At 40.1% G+C, this 23,410-nt stretch overlaps 1 protein-coding gene across 9 annotated transcripts in view; it reads left to right on the top strand.

Annotated features, from left to right (window-relative positions):
- Nucleotides 1-406: 406 nt before the first annotated feature.
- The window catches only part of LOC137101522 (echinoderm microtubule-associated protein-like 6), a 65,605-nt gene continuing 42,601 nt past the window's right edge, over nucleotides 407-23,410 (top strand). For 5 of the 9 annotated variants that reach the window (XM_067480019.1, XM_067480058.1, XM_067480039.1 and 2 more), the window contains exons 1-6: nucleotides 414-2,032; nucleotides 17,665-17,824; nucleotides 21,360-21,458; nucleotides 21,548-21,616; nucleotides 22,518-22,703; nucleotides 23,020-23,155. In XM_067480019.1, coding sequence (XP_067336120.1) covers nucleotides 1,836-2,032; nucleotides 17,665-17,824; nucleotides 21,360-21,458; nucleotides 21,548-21,616; nucleotides 22,518-22,703; nucleotides 23,020-23,155 — 847 coding nt within the window. In that variant the 5' untranslated portion in view covers nucleotides 414-1,835. Of the gene's footprint in view, nucleotides 2,033-17,664; nucleotides 17,825-21,359; nucleotides 21,459-21,547; nucleotides 21,617-22,517; nucleotides 22,704-23,019; nucleotides 23,156-23,410 lie in introns of all 9 variants that reach the window. The other 4 variants (XR_010911073.1, XR_010911074.1, XR_010911071.1 and 1 more) reach the window with 3 other exon arrangements.

Here is a 23,410-nt window from a genome sequence, read left to right on the forward strand (position 1 = left end):
TCTGTACACACTTTAGAAAGTAAATGGCAAAGTAAGAGTCATCTATTTTATTAATTGATTGATTAGATTGATCTTTGTGGGGAGGGGTGCAAAACAAGGAGACAAGGGAGTAGAATTTACTGAAGAAGTATTGGAAGGGAATATACTACATATATAAGAAAAATAAGTATAATCAATAAGTATAATTACACTAACCATAACTCTTAATTTAATTAGTGAAGTAGAACTGTAAAGCACCTCAGAAATGACAGTAATCAAGTACTACATACCTTGATGTGCACTAATGCGGTTAAAATACTTTCCAGCAGGCTTGGACACACCCTCCAGACTTTATTTTGAAGCTTCGTCACCGGAAACGCAGTGTGAGTCTCTACTGGGCTTCACTCGATGCTGCTGCTCGTCAGTCCGAAACCGAGCGAGCAAACATCACTGTGTTGGGACTCGCTGGTCAGGGAGCGTCTCCATTAGGCGTCTGAAGTCTGGTCCGCAGATCAGCTGCTCTGCCTGTCTCTGCCTGTCTCTGTCTGTCTCTGTCTGTCAGTCTGTGGGTGGAGCGGCTTGGCTGCAGCGGGAGGATGCTCTCCTCCGCCCGGGAATCAGGACTTCTCTCTTCCGTCACCCGGCCGGGATGCTGCGGTCTCATCCCGGGGCTTCTCTCGTGCTCTGCGCTCTGAAGTTGGATCGTCTGCGGGGGATTAAACCCTGGTTTTCGTCGCCGCGTCTCGTCCTCGTCCCCTTCGGCTGTCTCCGGAACTGTCCGCTCATTCCCCCGTGGAAACATTCTTCCTCGTTTTCGCTTTTAGTCTGGATTATTTTATTCCCGTGCTCCTGACTCTGGTGGCTCTTACTCACGCACGGATTTGTGAATGGGTTTGTGCGCCGCGCCACCTGCTCCACCTTCCACGCTGTGTGTTTATTGGCGCAGGGAGGACGTGGATGCAAACCCAGCCGGGCTGTAGCAGGCATGGCTGTGGCCGAGGTCGAGGATTAGTGTGAGGAGGGATTATTTTTTCCAGGAGCAGAACCATCCATCAGTTTTTCCTCCTCCACAGTCTCTGTCTTTCAGGGGGTTCCGGGCACAGCGGGAACTTTCCAGCCGTGTTATGATATTATATTTTATCCATTCCTCATTCTAATTCTTTTTTTTTTGTTTGTTTGTTGTATTTGTACCTGGAAAACTACAGAATAATCATATTCACTGTGTCTGTAGATGCAGAGAAACAGAGATTCATGAATGAGGCTCATGACTAAAAGCATAAACACAAGACCAAATATCAAAGTCAAACATCGATGCTCCTTCAGGAATCATCATACATGGAAATGAGACTCACGCCACTAGATATAAAAATAGTATAAACCCTCTGCGGGACTGTACCAGTGATTCCTCATTCAGCTGCAGCCCTGAGGATGAAGATAAGGATGATGGTGGCTGCTCTGATTCACCTGTTATTAATGACTGATCACAGCTTCGTCAAACAGAAAGTTAACAAATACTGAGACAGCTGTAAAAGAATGAAACAGATACACACAAGATCTGCGTGTGTATCCACTGAAGGACAGTTACTGTAAACTCAGGAGACACTTTTGGATAAAGACAGACCTCTGTCGGACATGACAATCTGTGGACATAGTTTGCGTCTCTTTCCATCAGTTTGCCTGTAAAATCAAAGACATTGAGGACGTTTTAGGATGAAGCATCGAAGAAAACTTACGGTGACTTGACTTCACTTTGCAAATAAATCAACAAGTCATCATTAGTCGATACATCGAGGAGGCAGCGGGGACCGTCAGCAGCGGAGTACACGGTGTCTCGGTTTCCCGTCAGATGAGTGGACATGTCGGACCGGAGCGCCCCGGGTTGCCGGCTCAGACTGGACTGGGTCTACGGGTACCGGGGCCACCAGTGCCGGAATAACTTGTACTACACCGCTGGGAAGGAGGTGGTTTACTTCGTGGCTGGAGTGGGTGTAGTTTACAACACCAGGGAACACAGCCAGAGGTTTTACCTGGGACACAACGATGACATCATCAGGTAAGACTGACACACAACACATGGATCTGTCAAAGTCCGTCAGCGTAAGAGAAAGGAGTTTATTCACTCAGAGTTTCCCAGACTTATCTTCAATCATAGAGTGCAAAGCTCATTCCCAGAAAAGTTGGGACACAAACATCAGTTAAAACATTAAGAAGTTATTTAGATGCTGTTTTGGCATGTTGAGTTTCACCTGGGGCCACGCTGTGTGCACAGACTTTGAACTGTGCACTGATAACAAGTCCGATGGTTCCTCTCCTTAAGGACACAGCGTCCATGATTTAAAAAACAGAATTTTAGATTTTGACTCTTGTTTATATCTGGTTGTTTCTTTGGATGGTGGCCCCTGAGGGCTGCTGGTTTTTGTCTGGATCCTCTCAAGGTTTTAATTTATGTATATCCACAGATTCTTTACTCAGCTTCTCTGAGATGCTCGTTTTACACTTAGGCATGAACCTGTTGCCAGTTGGCCTCATTAGTTGAATGAAAAAACTGCAAACTGCAGATTTTCAGTTCCTTTCCAGTTTCACTTGCCTGCTGTGATAACTGTAGCATCTCTGCTTCCACTTGTCTCCCTCATCTGGACATTTTGTTTCTTTCGTTTTGGACGTGCTGTGATTTTTAGAAAATCTGGCAGGGTTTTATCTCTCCCACACAGTTTGGTTTATCCTCTGCTTTGACGGAAACAGGTCCTTGCTTTGCCAGAAAACAGCTTTTTAAGTTTTGCATGATGATCTTTTTTTGTGGGGGGGGGGTTTAAGGTCTGAAATCACTCAGAACAGTGGGTGGAGCTGCTCTGAGCATTCACAGCAGCTGGCAGTGATCATTGCATCCTACAGTTTTGTGCAGATGAGGGGATCTGTCCTTTTATGCAGGCAGCAACTTATTAGTTGTTCAACACATAAAACACTCACATTAAGAGAGCTCCCCTCAGTGTATGAATATGCTTCATCATATAAACTGGAAGCAGGAAATCAGAATGACCTCTGTCCTTTTTCAAACACATTCAACTATTTGCATTTTTCTTAAAAGCATCTTCATGTGGACATGATCAAGAAATCACTAATGTGTCTAAGTAAATAAATCCCAATAAATCAAAGCCATGTATAAAGGTAAAGTCAGGATAGAAATTGCATTTTCCTTATCTTGACCAATATAATATGAACCTGCAGTTTGTTTTAATAGACTAATCCTCATCTTATCAAGGGCTCAGAAAATAATCAGTGTACATTAAAAGATGGTTCTGTTCCTGCTCCTCAAGCCCATTGTGGCAGGAAAACCTGCTGACAGAGACATTCAGTTTATATTGAGGTCTTTCCTAGAATAAACTGAAAATGCTGTCTTTTTGTGAAAAGGTTCTTCTAAAAATGATCTTGTCATCTCCAAACACATGAACGACTATGGATTTGTGGACACAGCACAGGTCAAATGTCTTTGAATCAGTTGTTAAGAATGTGAATGGATGCTGAAATGTAAAATGTTGCTCAAATACAGTTGAGGGCAGTATTACCCAATTCTCGCTCACGTTATACAAATAATGAACAGGATGAAGTGCAGGAAATGCACCAGAGATCAGATTTGTTTTGTAGTTTAACTGATGACCTTCTATTTGTGTTTGTAGTAAGACATCATTTAAAGTACTGAACTAATTAAGCATTTGTTCAGCGAGTAAAACCAGTTCTCAAACACCCAAAGCCTCTATTCTGGGACTATCTGACAGTTTTATAATAAAGCATAACCCCCACCCCTCCACCCCAACACTGTACATCAATAAAATGCACACATCAACATTCAGATGTATTTAAGCAAATCCATCAGCATCCACACAGCTTAGATGTTTAGTTGCACATAAAAGATAGAATTCTGCAGGTTTAAGAAAAATAAGTCCAGGGAGTTTTTTGTCCTTGTGCTGTTTCTTGTTGGGAAAAACTGTCAGTAGTCCTGTTTGCGTTTAAACCACTGAAACATTTTAATCAGGTTCTTCAAAACCACCATTTCTGTGCAAAATATCTTTCTCTGTGTTGTGTTTTGATCCCTGTGGCATTTCGTGAATTTGCTCAAATGTTTGTTTCTTACTTCTAAATTAAGGATTTAGCATCAATGGGAATTTTCTCTGTTGATGAAACCAAATAAGAGCAATTGGAGGGGGAAGAGGATTTAGTGAGGTCGATCATTCAGCCTAAGATGGTCACACACAAACACACACACACACACACACACACACACACACACACACACAAACACACCTGGTGCATTGACTAACACTAAACAGCCTATGAGTCATCAGAGCAGCAGGCGTGTTTGGACAGTTTAACAGCAGGCCAGTCAGCTGCAGCCTGCAGAACCGTGTATGTGTGTATGTGTTTGCTTCAGTCACACTAATTGAGAAGCTGGATGCTGCCTCAGCTGGCCATACTGTGTTAAATTTGTGCTTGTGCAAATTTAGCCCTCACAGCCGACTGCAGGTTCACAGCCGTACTATATGTTCTACTTGATACACGAAATCACCTTTTAAATCATGTTTATCTTAAGTAAACATGATTGTATAATAATAAAATTGTAATAGGATTGATCTAAAAGCTTCTCCACAAACAGAAAGAAAAGTATGTTTTGATAATCAAGCATTCATTTCAAACTCCGATTTAACAGAGGATATACAATATTACGGTTAGTGTGCTTCATAAAGACAGGAACCTGTGGGTTTTTTCCCTTTGGACAGATGCAGGCTACACATTTCCTCCTGCTTCCAGTCTTTATGCGATGCTGGGCTAAATTTTTTAAAAAGAACATAAGAAACACAGTCAGAATAAACCTTCTTAAACACAGTGTTCACAGAATCAGACATAGTTTTCTCACTAAGAAGATGCACTCTCCCTCAAAATAAAGTGGACATTCAGTGTGCCTCAAAGATCAGTGTTTGGCCCCTCAAAGTTCTGTCCATATACTAATGACCTGTTGTATATTCACATGCACAGATACCTGAGCAAGCAGCTGAAAATTAAACAAAATGAAGCCATCACCAGTGACAAACATTGGTCTAAACTCTGCTGTTCTCCTGCAGCAAACAGACCCAGTAACCGCAGTGTTTGGAAGAAATCCGGCTTCAGGAAATGTCGCTGTCACTGGCCCAGTCTGATGCATTGGCCTTTTTATCACTACTGGCACCACAGCCGGAGCAGTTCCAGTGGAAACCTGCCAACATAACATTACATTGTAATGGATGGAGATGAGTTCTGGCTTCAGCTCAGTTTGAAGAAACTATAGGAAGTTGTCCCTGGGTTCAACCGGGACACATGTGTAACTGTGGTTTCTCTTCAGCTTCTGTCATAACAGCTGCAGAATGTTGGCTCGGCATCTGATGTGATGAAATGATATGTTTCATAGGACCACTGTCCAAGAGCTTCACCCATGTGGAACATAAGACTAATAAAAAACTAATTTCTTCTTTTCAGTTGTTATTAAGCCCGAGCGTGAAATAACAGCAGAAGAATCCTATAAAACTCTGACTTGAGACTGCACTTTTAGGCTGACTTTAGACTCTCTGATGGATTCCTCCACGTTGATGCATTGAATCCATGGTGAGGTTTTGTGAAAGGGAGAGAGTGGGACTGTCTTTTTCTTTCATTGGCTCTTACATGGCCAAGGCCTCCCGGGGGGGATCAGGCTTTCTGTTTGTCTGCTGTGAAGAATAGCAGCGATTATAATCACAGGCTGGATGCTACTGCTGTGAGGAGCTCCCATTTCTGCTTCAGCTACGATCTGTTGAGCTGGCTTCAGTTTACTAGTTTGCAGCTTCAGTCTAAACTGTGCTCTAAGCTTTTTGGCACTTTGACCTGGTTTAGTCTCAAATTCAGTTTGATCACTGTGACATACATTTACTTTATTATCATTTCATCAAATTCAGAACAACATCCAAACCCAATCAACCCTCTGAAACACTGTACAGCAATCTCATATTATGGACCTATCCATTCACCTCTACCCGCTCCCTATTTGTCAGTCCCCTCACCTCTTCCTCTGCTTCCTTTGTATTTCCTGACTTTGGGCAGTTTCTGAAATGACTACATAAGCTCTGTAGCTTTTAGTTGTTGTTGCTTATAAACCCGACTTGTTTTTATTACCCCACAAAGAAGCTGTTCATCTGTGTTTTCTGATCTGCTTCCCTGCCTTTGTCAGTTGAGGAAAATGTTTAGTACACACACACACACACACACACACACACACACACACACACACACACACACAATGTTCATGTCAGTGAAACATTTAAGGTGGAAAAGACCGAAGAATGTGTCTTGGTGTGTGTTCATTTCACCAGTACAGACTCTCCTTTTCCTTCCTGTCTGTCTTTCTGTCATTCTCAGTTTCTCCTTTCTCTTCCGTCCTGTCCCACTTCCTGTGGATGCCTGCAGGAACAACCTCACCATACACACAGGACATCATTATGTTTTTTGTGTACTTTGGGTGTATTTCTGCTTGACTAGACAAAATAAACCAGTCATCTAAAACCTCAGCAGCTGGAGCAGAAAGCCAGAGAAAGAGACTCAAGCTGAAGAGCATGAGCTGTTGTTCAGGTCAGTAATGGCTCATATTTTCTGTTAGCAAACATTATTTTTAACTTGATGGCATGCCTTTAAAAAAACACTAAATCACTGCATCAGACATGTTTGTCTCGTTGTTCTTCTAAAAATATAGATTAGCGCTGCTTTAAATTAAGTCTTTGCTTCTACTGTTGCACATAATATTTAAAGGATACTGACCTTTGGCCTTGACAGTACTAAAGAAACAAGCAGTGCAAAATCATGACTAAGACAAACACACACACACACACACACACAGAGAGAGAGAGAGAGAGAGAGAGAGAGAGAGAGAGAGAGAGAGAGAGAGAGAGAGAGAGAGAGAGATTGTGTTTCTATTAAAGAAACTATAAATAAATGTAATGCAATAGTAAATCAACATTTATTAAGTAAATGCTTTATTCTGATTTATTCCACGAAAACTGGAGGTTTACATGAATATATTAACTATTGTATATGAACCCCACAATTTAACATCAACATCTTCATTAAACCAAGTTTCAAACCAAGTTGTACTTTCATTCTGATTGACGTTGCTGCTGGTTGAAGGAGTGATGGACCTGATTAATCCATTACCACAGACAGGACCTGCAGGCTCCTAATCATCATCCACCACCACAGAACCAACCAGTTTGTTCAGAACAGCTAATAAAGAGCTGAAGTTAATCAGCAGGGATGCCCCCACAGGCCTGGTGTGAGTCCTTGAGGGTGGGGAGTCTTCTGAAGCGTAGAGTAGCTCATTTCCCTCTCACCATGGGTACACTGGTTCGCTGTTTGGGTACGCTGATGAGTACAGGAGCTAACATAATGGTTGTTGGCACAGTTGGCGGTTGGGCTCTAAGCCAGAGAGGAGGCAGATCGGTCAGCGATGCGTTCACTGTCAGCAGAGCGACGCTTTCGGCTCATCATTGCAGGCGGGAGGACGCTGTGTAAACTGGAGTTTTACTTGCTTGACCTTTAGATCAAGCTTTTGTAATGGAAGAAGCCTCATGTCCAGATTTGGCTGCTCAAAGACCCCACTGGGCATTAGTTAGGGTTCTGAGGCATTAACTCAGCCTGGGTTGTGTGTTTTATAGTTGGTCTTTTCTTTGCTTTATTTTAGTGTTCAGTGTTTTCATTTATTTTACTGACTTTGCTGTAACTTTAAATAAATATCCACATTTTCTCGATGCTCTGTTGATTTTGGAAAGCTGTTTGTGAGCAGTGTTTAAGTCCAAGACAAAGTACATCTTGGCTTTATCATTGAAAAACTTAAGAAAGTGACTGCAGTATGTGCTGCTAGTTATCAGAGCAGGGAATCCAGCCAATTTATTGCATTTGCCAAATAAACTGAAGAATTTCCTCTTTAAAAAAAAAAATCTCAGTTCAAAAATTACTTCTGATTAAGCACTGATCTCATATTTGTGATAAAGGTGGCTTTTGGGGGGAGATCTTACCAGTCTCTGGACCTGGCAGACAAATGTTTGTATGTGTTTTAGATAAGCCACTGCTTCTAGCTTTTCTTCTTTTGCTTTACAAGCTTTACATCTCACTAAAAACCAGGTTTTCTTTTAGCAGAATGGCCTTGATGCTCACATGGTGCTATGCAGATGCTAAGTCCTTTGGACTGGTGCTCGTCTGTGAATCAATTTTGGCATAGTGGCCAATCTGTGTTACTCCTGTACAACTAGCACATTGACCCACACTGGACCTAGAAGAAGTGGAAAATGTGGATATATTTCTCACAAATCCAGCAAAATGACTGTTGATGAAGGAGGATTGAGGATGGAGGATTTGATCCATTTGGTTCAGTATCATTGGAAAACAGTTGAAGGATTATTATTTTAGTACAGGAAGCCAACAGGAAGTCAGTTGGCTCAGTGTGCATGGCCCTCTAAGGCCCCCAAAACATGGACTATGACTAAGAGCCATCTTGTAATCCAGTATCCAATTCTCCTTAATGCAGCAATCTCCCTTCCAGTTCAGATTTCACCTGCTGGTCTAAGTATCACACACAGTCACATTTAAAGTAAAGAGCAGCACATGTTCTATTTCCTAAGACATAAACGTGTCACACTGTGCTCTATACGACTTATGTACTGACATTCTGACTTCTCCAAAAAGACTTTATAAGACTGAGCACAAAGTCAGCAAGGAGAAATTCATCGAGGCTGGAATTAAGTCATTACTTTGATTCTCAGGATCCCAGTTTAATATCTCATGAAGACCTCAGAGGAAAGAAGAGGGAGTAATTCCTACAAGCCTTGTTTATCTCACATACTTGCTTTTTTTTGTTTGACACTTTCCTAATAGCAGCAGCCTGAATCCACAGGCCTGGTGGCTCTGTGGATTCACAGCTCAGTGGTCTTCATTAAGATGACTAAAAAATTATCTGTCCAGCATCCCACTGCCAATCTGCCCCAGAGCCCTGAATGTTCCCACGATCTGCTGGCACTCAAACACACCAATGCACACACTTTCTCACACACAGCTCTATTGAACACACACAGCCTCCTTGGGGTGTTATGTCACTCTACAGTGCCGTTCTGAAAGGTCTGGAAACTGAATTTTAAGCTACTTATTTAAGGGGTGGAGAGATTGAACTCCTTATCACGCCTTTAATAGAAGAGATGTCGACCTTATTTTAGGAAATCCTCGCAGGCAGTTATTGCACTTCGTAGCCATTACTATTTGGAGGCAGGAGAGACCCTGCCCCTCGAAGATTCTCGCTACCAGAAAACATGGCAATTTCCTGTTGAATGGACCCATTTTGAACTGCAGTTCTTGTCTAGATTACACGACTGAGCAGCTCACTGCTTCATTTTCCTTAGAGCCACGATCAAATTCACGGCTGCCGAAACTGGAACTGATCAGGCAGTTTAATGCAAGCCACATCACCCAACAAGTCCTCAAGCAAAAGTGGGCCCGAACACGTAGCAGACGACCTCCTTTCAAGTTAAGACACCAAATGTACTTGTTTAAGGGTTGGAAAATGCTGTCGTCTATTGTTATTGTTAGTGTAGCTATTGTGCCCCAGATTTGTAGACTTTTTTGTTATTTTGTGACATTTTTTGCCTTTATTTGACTGCAGAAAGTATGGATGTAAGATGGAGAAATGTCTCTTGTAATTTTACCGATATTTTCAGTATCAGCGTCTTTGTAACTTTTCATTGAATACTATAAAATGAAGCAGGAACCATAATCTGGTGCAGTTTTGAGACCCTCAGCAACTGTCAGAGGTTGTTATCAGCACCTGCTCCAAATGATTAAACACTCTGTGTGTCATTATCGAACCATATTTTTGGCGTTTTGGTACAAAAACTTAAAAAACTTAAAAAATGCTTCTTGTTACATTTAGGCACAAAAACCAGGATGTTAAAACTAAGAAAAAGGTGGGGGTTTGGGTTAAAACACAGAAACAACTCTGACTAAGGATATTAATTAGAATACAAACAAGCAACACTATCGCCACCATTCTTACTACAACCAGTAGGTGTCACCAGTTTCCCCACACATCTTGCTCATAATAAACATGTCAGTAGGTAGACCATACTAATGAGCTGATAATGATAATTCACCATTTAATGAAATCATAATGCTCATATCAGCTGATGAAGTTTAGTGAGACAAAGTTGTTTGATCATATCTTGAATAACTTGAAATGACTTGCTTTAAACTGGTTTACAGTTAAATTATCTGAAGTCCATTCATGACATATTTCCTAACATGCATGTTACTGTTTCACTATTGGTATTTAAAGCAGCAGGACTGGACAAAGCATACAGGAGTAATTCCGATTCTGTAGCTTAGGTTTCATGTTGTGCATACGCTTTATTTTTAGTTCACTAAAAACACAGTAAAGTTCTCATCAAAACACATAAACAATATGTGAAATTTGTATCTTATAATCCTGAGAAAGGATCTTGTAATTATGAGACGAGGCCTCAACATTAGGTCTCCACTTTGGTCTCTGGGGTCTCCTCTCGGACATCTTGTCACAGTTGCCTCAGTGTCTCACAATCACTCCATGTGACTAACTCTATGATGCTTGGATCAGGGCTGTATGAGGCCACACCATATGTTCTTCTTGACTCTAACGATATGACTTTGGCTGAATGGTTGGACTTGTTGTCATTCTGCAGAGTGGGACTGATCAGACACCCCCCTGATGGAAAGGCATGATGGAGAAGATTTTAGACAGATAGAAAACAGCAGCTGAATTATAAGAGACTCCAGTGTTCTTATTTATCCTTAAAAGGATGACTGGGAAAAACACTCTATGGTTGTCTGAAGATTGGATGGATTCTTCACAGACCACTCGATTGTTGTATTATGCACACACTCACACACATCCACACACACAGAGGAGGAGTTCCTCTGAGCTATTTATAGAAGCTGCCCTGGTTTCACAACCTGCTATAAATAAACTCACCTACACTGATTTTATTCTAAGCAGCTTTCCAGTTGTTTACAGAGTTGCCTGTAACATACACTAAACCTCGTGAACTGCGGGAACTCAAAGTACTGAGAAGGTCAGAGATCAGAGCAAGTTCCTCTGGATGGTGGGAGACTCAGTGGTTAATCAGAAATTAATAAGAGTAAAAGCAACAATGGATTTTTAGGCACAAACAGGAAGGCTGCATTACTTCACACCATCACACATCCAACAAGCTGGTTAGTTTATTATTCATTTGGCATTTACTCTATTTACTCAATGCTGTGCTCATTTCTGTTTGTGTGTGTGTTCATTAGCAATTATCTCCTCTGATGAATGTTTCCCAGATTGCCTGCTTTCACTCACAGCTCCCTGCCGGCAGCAGCAGCCGCTCTGTGCCTCAACTCTTGCATTGATCTCCAGGAAACAAAAGCTGTGCTTACTTTCTCAATCTCTACAGTTTTCATTCACATGATTTGTCAACTATCCCTATGTCAGAAGCACCAACACATCACGCTATAATTCAGAATAATTGGTGAAGCTTTAAAAGAGCATCTACTTGTTTGGTTTTTTGGTTGAGACAGCCTAAAAGCAGCATCATTTGTTCATTCAGGTGCTTAAAAAAATCCCCTGAGGGGAAGCGCTTGGGATTATTGTCACCTTTTCACAGCAAAATCAGTGTTTGCAATACAACAAAAGGTCTTTGGGAAAAATCAAAAAAGGTTTTTTTTTACCTCTCTTTAAACTTGTGATTCTTTTTCTTGAAAAGATTGAGGTGTTTGAGTCCACGTCTATAATTAAAATTCACGCATAGGGGAGCCTACATTAATAAAGTTTGATTTGTACTTAGTAAATGTCATAAATCTGCAGGCCTTAATAAAATTAAATTAAGTATCGATCCAACAGTTATTTATTTGTTTGTTTGTCGCTCGTTCCGAAGAAGAAGGCATGCTGGGAAATGGCCACCGGTTTGTCCAATCACTGTGCTCCTCAATGTCCGCTTGTATGCCAGCTTTTTCAAAAACAGTTTAACATTTTATTAAGAAACAGGTCTTTATTTAATTTATTATGTTTAGCAAGCCCTGACAAAAAAGCGGAACAGAAGGAGTCAAAGACGAGCAGGATGATGCTAATCTAACCGAACTTGTAATGGTTCATTTAATGCTAACGTTAGCTGCCATCGCCATCTTCGCTAGCTTAGCTCAACAGGTGAAAGTGTGTCTCAGGTTGTTAAGCGTCTTATTGCATGAGCCTCGCGAGACAAGAAAGTGGACTGGCTGGACTCCGTAGAGAACAGCAGGAATATGGACGAGAGCAGTGTTGTTGACTGCTAAGGTGAACTTGTAATGGGTGAGTAGAGGTTTCTTATGGAGTGGACTCGGATTCTGACTGACCTATAGAACACGGGGCTAGCACTGTAATCGCCAGTAATGATAAGTTCGAATCATATTGACCTGTTGAAGCAGAAGTATCGCGACAAGTTTTTTTAAACCTCGCTTTTTTGCGCTTTCCTTATCTCGGTCAGGGTTAGCACAGCGCATCATTCCACAGAATGATTTGGCATAGTTTTTTAAGCCGGATGTCCTTGGGGTATTGGGGCTTCAGTTTCTTGCCCAGAGACAATTTGACAAAAACGAAGCTTCGTTACGTTACACCTTTTATCAGAGGCGCTGATTTGGAACGTCACATGTACTTCTCATTCAATTCATTCCGAGTTGCAGAGTCTATTTAAAAGTGATGTGATTTAATAAAACACACTTTATTAAATGAAACATATCTACAATGGCTGCATTAAAACCTCGTGTATTTAATCGTGTATATAACAGTTTGATAATTTTCACATTCACGTGTGAAACTAAAGACATGCCAATAGATGCTAATGCCTCAAAACAATGCCCAGCACACCACACCAAAGAACAGCGCACTGGCCACCATAGTCTGATAAAAGGTGCATAGCAGAGGTCTGCAAATATTTATGATTTATCATTTTAGTCTTCTATGAAAATACAGTCTGTTTTGACCCTTCATGTACACTGCCTCTAAATGCCTGGACCACAACCTCCACCTCTGTGTCTTGAATGGTGACTGGAGTCGGTCAGAGTCCTGATACAACCAGTTTCCCCACACATCACACATTGAGACAACCGACAGCTGTTACTCATCAGAAAATACCTGAAGAAAGCAAGCATCTGAGTTGTACTGGAAGGCTGATGTACAGAGATGAAGAGAAAAGGGGACAAGAAGGTACCTTGTGGGGCCACTGTGCTACTCAGGTGTTGGCTGGAGACACAGTTCTTCAGGTGAACATATTTTGGCCTGCAGGTCAAGTAATCCACTGTCCAAAAGATGAGCGCTTCAAATTGATTCAGTGCTGCCAAAAGCTCAGTTTTCTCCACCACTAATTGTTACTTGCGATATGGGACAGAGTCCAGTGTTTCAGAAGCACCGGTGTCTCCGTTAACTGATGACCGTCGGCAGTAGTTGCTCGTTGTTACAATAGAGCAACAACAACAACCAAATTACCCATTACTGCCAGTATCACTTTGTCCATTTTTTTCATGACACTTTCAAAAATGTTAAATATACAGATAAAATTGTTTTAGGTTGCTTATACAAAAGACAATTGCCTTAATGCACGCAACCTGTACATTACTTTCAGAATGTCTAAACCTCTGACATGCATTTTAGTAAAGGTTGGGGGTGACATGTGAAACCTGTGCATTTCCTCAAATTACTGGAGATGCAGAGTTAGTGACTCAACATCCTGCTTTAAACTTGAGCTGGTAATATATAAAATAAACATAAGTTAAGTATTTTATCTTTAACTAATCCCTTTATCGTCTGCTAAATCACAGCAGCAACACCCCGTCTTTTTTCCCCTGCAGGTGAATCATTTCTAAATCACATTATCACCGTTCCACATGCACAAAACAGTCTAATAGCAGCTAGTGAAATTAGTGCAGCTTCTATAAATAACCAGGAGGGACTCCGCTTGTGTTACAGTGTGTGTGTGTGTGTGTGTGTGTGTGTGTGTGTGTGTGTGTGTGTGTTAGAGAGAGAGACCTGGCTGGTGTGGTTTCAACAAACAGATGGCAGTTTTTTTTCTAGGGACTTCAGTAGGGCAGAGAGGAGAGGAAGTGTTAAAATGAGAACACTGTGAGCCTTAAAGTAAAGAGGAGAAATGACCAAGGTGCAGGGAAGATGAGGAGGAGGAAAATGAGTGAAAAATTAAAAGAAAATGCCATAAAAGCCATGCAGGAAGCATGTCAGCATTAATCGCATTGCTCCTAACTCTCAGACAGATATAAAAACATGTAGCAACTCTAATATAGGGGCCGTCTGTCAGGTGCTGCAGCTTCTTTAAATGTAAAATTTAAATTATCATGCAAATAGCCACAGAGTGTAAGGTTTTTGGTTTTGCAATTGTAATACTCTTTAGGCCCATAAAAATATTATAATTTACATTAACCTGTTTTTTGGGGGGTGGTGGGTTAAAACAATGTTTTTCTCAGGATAACAATGATTTAATGTTATTAACCATAATGTAAGATTAACAATGACAAACATCTGTAAACTAACAACCCTGTGTCCTTATAGTTCTATATAACTACACTGCAACTGCTGATGGTTTTATTTATGGGATGTAATTGCAGCTGGATTATGTTTTCTGTTAACATAAAATGCTGTTAACCAACCTGGTAAGACTCAATTAGACACATACTGAACAAATCAGCACAGAACAACACATAGTTTGTCAGAACACAGTGTTTTAAAATTATTAAAATATATTCAGAGCTCTTCATTAAGGTTAGAAAAACTCTGTGGTCTTGCATAGTTCTTAGGAATGTTTTACATCAATATTATCACAACCTAATTTGCTTCATTTTACACAATCTCTTGTTTGTATGTAAATTATGTCAAATGCATGTTTAAAACATAGTCTGTAGGAATAGGTTTATATATAGTATATGCTTTAAAATGATGAGCTATTGACAAATTGTCTGCTATAGATGCCCCGTAGCAATGTAGAGTTGGATAGTCCCTGACAAATAGACAAATACAAATAAATGGACAACTGTGCAATAATAATTGCAATGCTTTGTTTTTTTAATAAGAACAACTTCAACATAATCCAGCCTCTGATTATGTTTTCTGTTTTAAAAAAAAGGCAGATACAGTTTAGCTGCGTGGGAATGTACGCACACACCTGCTGTGTCAGTGGCCCTTGAAGTGTATTAGTGTGTTGATGTGTTTGCAAGCATATTCAAACTAAAATTACAAGTTAAGTTATGTTTGTACATGTAGATAACATTATGTAATGTGTGTGTCCTTGGCTCTAATGGTTTCTATTTACTGTCTCAATTATTTTGCTTTCATTCACTCTCCCTCCTACACAGACTTCTGTCTTCACATCGGTTTCTTTTTTATTCACGTATTCTGACTCTGACGGTCCTTTAGACCAGCGAAGACCTTCACAAAGTCTAATACCTGATGTCACTTCCTGTTATCTAACTCAATACAATGTCTCGCTGAAAGAGCTTCTTTATTTCATCTTAGGCTTCACTTTTCATTACCCAAGGTACATGATTGCAAAACATCTTTTGTATTATGGTATGTGATTGACAAAGTTGAACAATGAATTATACAGTATTTATGCTCTGTTTGTCATTATTTGTTGTTATACTATTTCACGAATCTGTGAATAACCGTACATATTAAGATAAACGTGTATTTGTACTTGCTAGACAGCATTAGCTAACGTGTTCAAGAGATAACTTTGCCTCAATCTGCTTCTCTACCCAGAAAGTAGGATTATAACATTAAGTAAGAGAAAAGAAGTCTAAAATTTTTTTTTAAACAACCTGCCAGTGCATTTGTATTACCACTAGCAACTGCGCTACTTCTTCTAGTAGAAGTAGAGAATATTAGTTGTATTAGTTGCATTTGTGCAGTATTAGTAGAGTTGGAAGCCATATGAAGTCAGATACAGACACATAGATGAACACTTTCAAACTAAAAGTCCGGACAAGCTGCTTTGTGTGTAAAACAACAAAAACAAACACGTAAAATAAAAAATGTTTCAAATCATAAATGAACAAGTAGACACAAAGAAAGTGTTGTATCAGATGTTGCCTGGTGTGTGTGTGTTATAATGTTTGACCTTGACTCTACAGTTTTCCTTTTCAATCCTTGGCTCCCATGCCCTTGGCAATATAGTTGTCATGGCAACTACAGCAGCTGGATGTCCCATTGGCTGGCAGGTTGAGGAGAAGAGTGAAGGAAGTGTGTGTGTGTCTCTTTGTGTGGCATCCCTGAGATCAATGGCTTGTGGCTGACAAACCTGTTTCTGTGCTTTTGTTTTCTTCTTTTATTTCACACACTGCCCTGCAGTGTTTTGTAAACTTCTTCCACCAACCCTGACCTCTCTTGACGCACACAGTCAGGGAGAGATCTTATATTTTTTATTTCTCTGTCTGACCCAAAACTGCAGATGATTAATGGACAAACAACGATAATCATTTAGTGTCACAGCAAATGCTCAACAGAGAGAGAAGCCAAGGTCAAACTGCAGTGACCCTTCACACACACACACATGCACACACACATGCACACACACATGCACACACACAGCATAGAGGATACTGTGTTAGTGTGTTGGCAGTGATGCCATTAAACAGTAAGTGTATTTATAGTGCTGTCTTTGTAAAAGAGAACACACACTGACCCACTGAAAGAAGAAGACAGAGAAGGGGAGTTGGCACAGGTTTTCAGCAGATGTCTGTTTTTAGTTTAAAGTTTATTTAAAAAGTGGAAAATGTTTTTTTTTATCCTTCTTTTGACTTAAATTGAATTATCATTAACATCCTTGTAAAAAAATCTTTGTTTATCTGTAGAGCATATTTTATAATGGTGAGCAAGACAGGTTACACTTAAAAAAGGTATTTGCCCTTTGTACAGTTACAGATTCTCAATGTTTGAGAAAAGACAGACATCACACAGTCAACTAATACAGTACAAAATGACAAAGAAGGCAAAAGATTGCTCCTTTTGGTAACAAAATGAAAGAAGGCAGTTTCCAACATTTGGGAGACTAACACTCCACACCAAAAGCGTTTTATGTTTTTTGAGAAGCACGTAACCTGATAAATATGCTCCTATTGATATCAGTCCTGCTGTCATCTCTGCTAACGTACCAGTTTGTATGTCACTCATGCTTCACACTCACAAACTCAACATATTTTTACGCTTCAAGTCTATTTGAAGCAGGTCTACATGTAAACTGCTCCAGAGACCCATCAAACCAGCTTGTGGACACAAGCTTTGTGTAGACATGGTGTGAGAAATACACGATACTATAGTTATTGTTGATATGAAGTGTAGCATATAACAATAGATGATCGTATTTCATTAATAGAATATAACACCAGATACTAGCCCGGCACAGGCACTACTCTCCATATGCAATGGACTTGAATTGATATCGCAAATTTAAAAATTAAGTGTGGGGATGTTTGTTGAGTGCTTTGACCCAGATGCAAACCAAAACACAAAGAAGGTTGCACATACAAAGGTTTATAAAGAGAAGTTTGCTTAATGTTTAAAGATTCTTTTACCCCTCTTCCTTCCCCCTCTCCTTTCAGCCTGGCATTGCACCCGGAGCGTTCCCTGGTGGCGACGGGTCAGGTGGGGAAGGATCCCTATGTGTGTGTGTGGGACTCCTTCACCGTCCAAACCGTCTCTTTGCTGCGTGATGGACACACACATGGCATTGCCTGCCTCGCATTCAGTGCTGATGGACAGGTGACACACACACGCGCACGCACGCAGTGAGCATGATTAATGATCCATAATCTCATTTAGCCAGCAGACCTCTGTGGCTGCATGTGTAAGCGGCAGATGGTTTTTGGCAATAAAGGACAGTCATTCATCAACCTAAAGGTCACAGAAGACAGATATGTAGAGAGGGCAGGACAGGGAAAGGACAATACAGCTTGAGTTGTTGAAAAGTAATGATGATGGTTATTCTTCACTTTAGATCAGTAACTGAACTAAGAGGGTGGGTGGGAGACACAACACAACTGAAGTGCACAAGCTACACGCAAAACAACACTTAGAAAATAAAGGCAGATCTGCTTCACATTTTTGTCTGTGTTTTATTAGAAATGTAAGAATATGAATCATAGCAGATTCTAGAGGTGTTTTCTTTCCGGCTGAAGGTGTTGAGCAGAGTGTTGCTGGTGTTAGAGTGGGTGTTAAGTGGATTGTCAGTGTCAGGTGGGGAGTTTTCGCTTGTTTTGACACTGTCACCACAGTAAGGGCTCTGTTAATGAAACACAGGAGATCCCTTAAAGTTCAATGTAGCTCATCTGTTGCTGCAACAAAATAAAAGATCAGGCAACTTGTGAATAAGCCAATCAAATACATACAAGCACATATATTTTATAATAGAAAGTGAGAATCAACATAACCTTCTAGTGCTGGACATTAGGATGTTAAAGATTCAATGGTGTTACAAAGACTAGAAAGGTGTTAGACAGATAACTGTTGTAGCAGGTGTTAAAGTACAATGAGTTTAATGAGTTAAACCAGAATGTCAGGTTGTTGTGAAGTTATTTAAGTTGTAAGATATGCCCAAAAATAATTTGGGTTCATTCGAAATCCCCAAAACCAATAAAAATCCATCCCAGGTTGCATTTACCTATGTCCACACAATACTTGTATGTGTCCCACCACTTGTTCGACCGGTCACTAAAGAGCAAAGGTAACGAAGAAGCATATGCATAATTTTTAAATGAAGTAAAAACACCTTCCAAAAAACACCACCTGCTGCGACCCTGTTCATCTGTTGGAAACATCCACAAACAAACTTAGATGCTGGTAGCATCACATCTGAGAGCAGTATGACAGGAACACACCAAGTTTAACTATGTTGCCTTCAGTCAGGTGGAGAAAAAACCTCCTTCCTGCACCTCTTTGGTTGATTCACAGGCCAGTCAGCCTGTGGCTGCTAAAGTAAAACAGCTCATTGTGTTGTCAAGAGACCAGTATATAAAATGACACTTACAGCTTCAGTCAGCCTGCTGATGCTAGGGCAGTAGCAGATCGTCTGGAGGCAACTTCTTACTGTCACCTTGGAAAACACAAACTGAAACATTAAGAAAAATGTTACCTTGTTTATTTCTAATTAAGGTTCAGCTGTTGTCAGTATTAATTCTACTTTATTATAACTTGCACTGTCCACTAAATGTAAATCCTGAACCAAAACCGCTATTGTCTTAATTTTGCACTAGTTTTTGAACCATACCTCCTGCTCATATTCACATACAGATGTTGTCCAAACTGGAAACAGTGCCCTGGTACCATCCAAAATACAGCTCTGTACAGACACCACCACCGTAGAGCTTTAATGGGGGGTTGGATGCCGCTAACTGATCTCAAAATAAGGGCACAATGTTTGCACAACGCAAACATTGCAACGCAAATCACTGTCTATTATTTTGTCTATCACTGACCAATAGCTCACCTGGATTTAAAAAATGCACTGGCCGCAGTCTGCCCCTCCTGATTCCCAGAGGGAGGTGCCTGAATTATTCTTGTTTTATCGAATCTGCTCTTACATTTTCTTTTATTTGCTGGCAGAAAAAAAATGGTTACAGAGTATTGTGAAAGTGTCCAGCTAAATTCACTTTCACTTTTTACCAAATTCACTTTGACAATTAAATACTTATTTGTTGTATCTTTGTTATGTTCATGTGTGTATTGTTTGTTCTTCATTGGTGCCTTTAGACGAAGTTGTTTGAAACATTTTGATGGCTTACAAGTAGAGAAGTAGAGATTTTCTTAAAACTGAGTTCACAGGAATGCTTACAGCTCTAAAAGATAACCAGTGCAGTTTTTTTTTTTTTTTCTGCCGAGGAATGAAATGTAACAAAAACATTTTACATGTGGCTGGTTATTGGACTGGCAATGAAATTAACAATAAAATACAATTTTTAATTTATTTTTTTTTTTAATTTTTTTGTTTTATTTGGTCGTCTTTCTAAACCCATTCTGTGAAATTTGATAAATTAAATGTTTAGTTCTTCCGTGTAGCTCTGTAAAAGAATGTTGACAAAAAAAAATCAGACTGAGCTATAACTCAATAAATGATCCATTCTGTTGTCTCGGCATTTTTTGATTTTGGCTGAGACTTCAGTCACGATGACTGAGTAAATCAGAGCAAACACTGTATCAATAAAATAATCATAACTCCACCTTAATAATAAATCAAATGCTTTGACTTTGGGTGCTGCTGATTTATTATTAAAATGGACCAGAGAGTCTGAATATTCTTCTAATCCTGGAACACTTTTTTTTATTCTCTCTGCACTGCTGGTGCTACACTACATGGAAACTGCTTAGAAACTTTAGATTCAGAGAGGAGGTTAAAGGTTTGGTCAGAATTTCACTTTGTAAGAAAAAAGAAAGAAGCAAGGACACTTGTCCCCATATTACTCTGATCTTATTTCAGCAAACACAATAAGCAAACCATGAATGTTCAAGGTAAAGAGGTTTGTTCATAAAAGAATTCAGCAAATCATCTAAAGGGCCTAATGAATGCAGCTTTACATGAGTATGAGCATAAACAATGGCCACTGAAAGTAAAAATACCACTTATATTATTTGCTCAAGAAAATACAAAATAAACCTAAAAAATAAAAGTGCTCCACTAAGAAATATTTATATTTAAAACATTAATGAACTTAATTCTGTTCATAACAGATATGCTCAATTATAGTCCAGATATGAAACTCACAAAATGTTCACACAGGTGAAAAATCTACCACAGAAACATTTGTAGTGCTGTAGTGCTAAGACTTTGTGTGGAACAGAATCAGCAGCAGGTAAAGGTGGAATTGATTGACCCACTTTTTAACAATAATGTGAGTTTTAATTTTAGTTAAATGTGTTTGTTAATTTTGATATTTTTCTTAATTTAATCAGAATGTCATGTATTAATATTTTGGGGCTCCTCACATTGAGTAAAATATTTAAACAGCTGATATGATGTATTATGCATGCTGTGTTTACTTTGTCAAATTTGAATCCCACATTTTTTTCTATGGCATAAAAGATCAGTTGGTGACTTCCGTGCAGTAGAACGATGTTACACTGATAAGATCATTGCCACAAAATCCATGCAGCACTCTCATTTCCTATATAAGACACTAAGTAAATTAGAAATCTGTTTTTAGGGCTGGTGTCTATACTACAGAGGTAATAAAATCAGCTACCTCTGGGTTTCTGTTCATTTTTTTTTTGCTGATTAAGATTCATAATTCTCTCTCCTCTGCAGCGGTTAGCTTCGGTCGGCCTGGATGCCAAGAACACAGTGTGTATCTGGGAGTGGAAAAGAGGGAAGATCCTGGCTACAGCCACTGGACACTCAGACAGAGTGAGTGTGCATGTGCATATTTGTGTGTGTGTGTGTGTAACATATAGTTTGTATGTAGATAGTCTGTTAACATCTCTTCTGTCCCCCAGATCTTTGATATCTGCTGGGACCAGTTTCAACAAAACCGACTGGTGAGCTGTGGAGTCAAACACATCAAGGTAACACACATTATATACTTGTACAGTCGCAAGAGAAAGCAGTGGCAGTGTTTGTAGTTTCTTGGTTTTCTGCATAAATTAGTCATGAAATGCAATCAGATTTTCACCAAAGTTACAAATATCACAATCACAATATTTCTAAGCCGATAAAAAAAAAGTCATAGTCTAAGTCCAATCAGTAAAACAAGAATAGAGGTGTGGTTTAGAACTACATTGATGTAAAACCATTCAAACAGTGTCAATGTGCTTAATTACAAGCAGCATGAGCTGAATTGATCCATGCCTTTCAAAAAAAAGAGAGATCTCGAAAGACCTACGATCCAGAGTTATTGATTTGCATGTAATAATCTCAGAGACTTTATATAATCATCAGTCCATAGACATATTATGTGTAAACAGAGATGAATTTGTACTGAGGCTATTCTCCATAGAAGTGAGCAGCCAAGTAAGATCACTCCAAAGGCTCAACGCAGAATGCTCACTGAGGTAAAATGAACCCTAAGCCTCTTTCCCATATGAATTCCAGGCAACATCCAGGAAGCAGGTCTGGACATTGCCTGTAGTTGTCCTTTCAGAAATGTAACATACAGTGGGAGATTGTCTGAGACAGAGTTTCATACTAGAGAAACTCAGATCTTGCCTGTTTAGAGTGTGCAGGACACAACATGATGGGGAAAATGCTGCAGCAAATAGTGATTTGTTTACAGCACATCAAAGCTGTGTGCCAAAAAATCAAAAAGTCATCAATGCACCCACTTGCTAACTTTAAATCCTCCAGACAATTTGACACAGATCAGTTTGCTCTGTGCATGCACAGGGACATTCACGTAATCTAGATTTTGTACTAGGGGTCTGGGAGGCAGTTCCTGCTGAGCCTTTGCTTTCCCCTCGCTCTCCATAGTTCTGGGCTCTCTGTGGAAACGCTCTGACTCCAAAGAGGGGCATATTCGGGAAGACAGGAGACTTGCAGACCATCCTGTGTGTGGCGTCAGCTAAAGACGACATCACACACTCTGGGGCGCTCAACGGGGACATTTATGTCTGGAAGGGACTCAACCTGATGCGAACAGTTCAGTCGGCTCATGGGGTAAGTCTCACACCTGCTGATGGAGCTTGTTTTGGAAGAACCCCTGTTCCTGTGGCAAAAATGTAGAAATGGTTCTGTTTAAGCTAGCCAATACATTCGACTTTGATTTCAGATGTCAATTTTGAGGGGGTTTACTCCTAAAGTCTCACCCTCCTCCCAGTATATGGTAGAGTAGCTCTTTGACCCGTAGGTCGGACAATGGTTGGTGCAGGGCCAAGACATATCCATGCACTAGTGCGCTGCGTGCACATTATTGTGGTCTCATATTTAATTTCAAGTCCATATGTCAGGTAATGTAAATTTTGTGTGTGTACAGGCTGGCATTTTCAGCATGTTTTCCTGTGAGGAGGGTTTTGCCACCGGGGGCAGAGACGGCTGCATTCGACTGTGGGACGTCGATTTGAAACCGATCACCAAGATCGATCTGCGAGAGGCTGAGCAGGGATACAAAGGTACGCTCCACCATATATAAGCTGTACAGGATAATCAAAGACTCGTTTGTCAGTTTACAGTTTTGCAGCATTGTCTAGCTTTGTCCCAAAAAAAGAAGGTTTGAATCCATCACCTAATTATCAAATTGTCTTTTGTCCTCAAAAAGAAAGGTTCGTCATTGTCTTCAGTCGGAAACAGGAATGGCGTGATTTTCTGTTTGTCTTATCTCTGAAAGTGTTGAAGAAGTTTTCGGTAACAAGGAAAGCAGAGGTGGA

The sequence above is a fragment of the Channa argus genome, chromosome 1 (genome assembly GCF_033026475.1).
Source record: "Channa argus isolate prfri chromosome 1, Channa argus male v1.0, whole genome shotgun sequence".
In the NCBI taxonomy this organism is placed as follows: domain Eukaryota; kingdom Metazoa; phylum Chordata; class Actinopteri; order Anabantiformes; family Channidae; genus Channa; species Channa argus.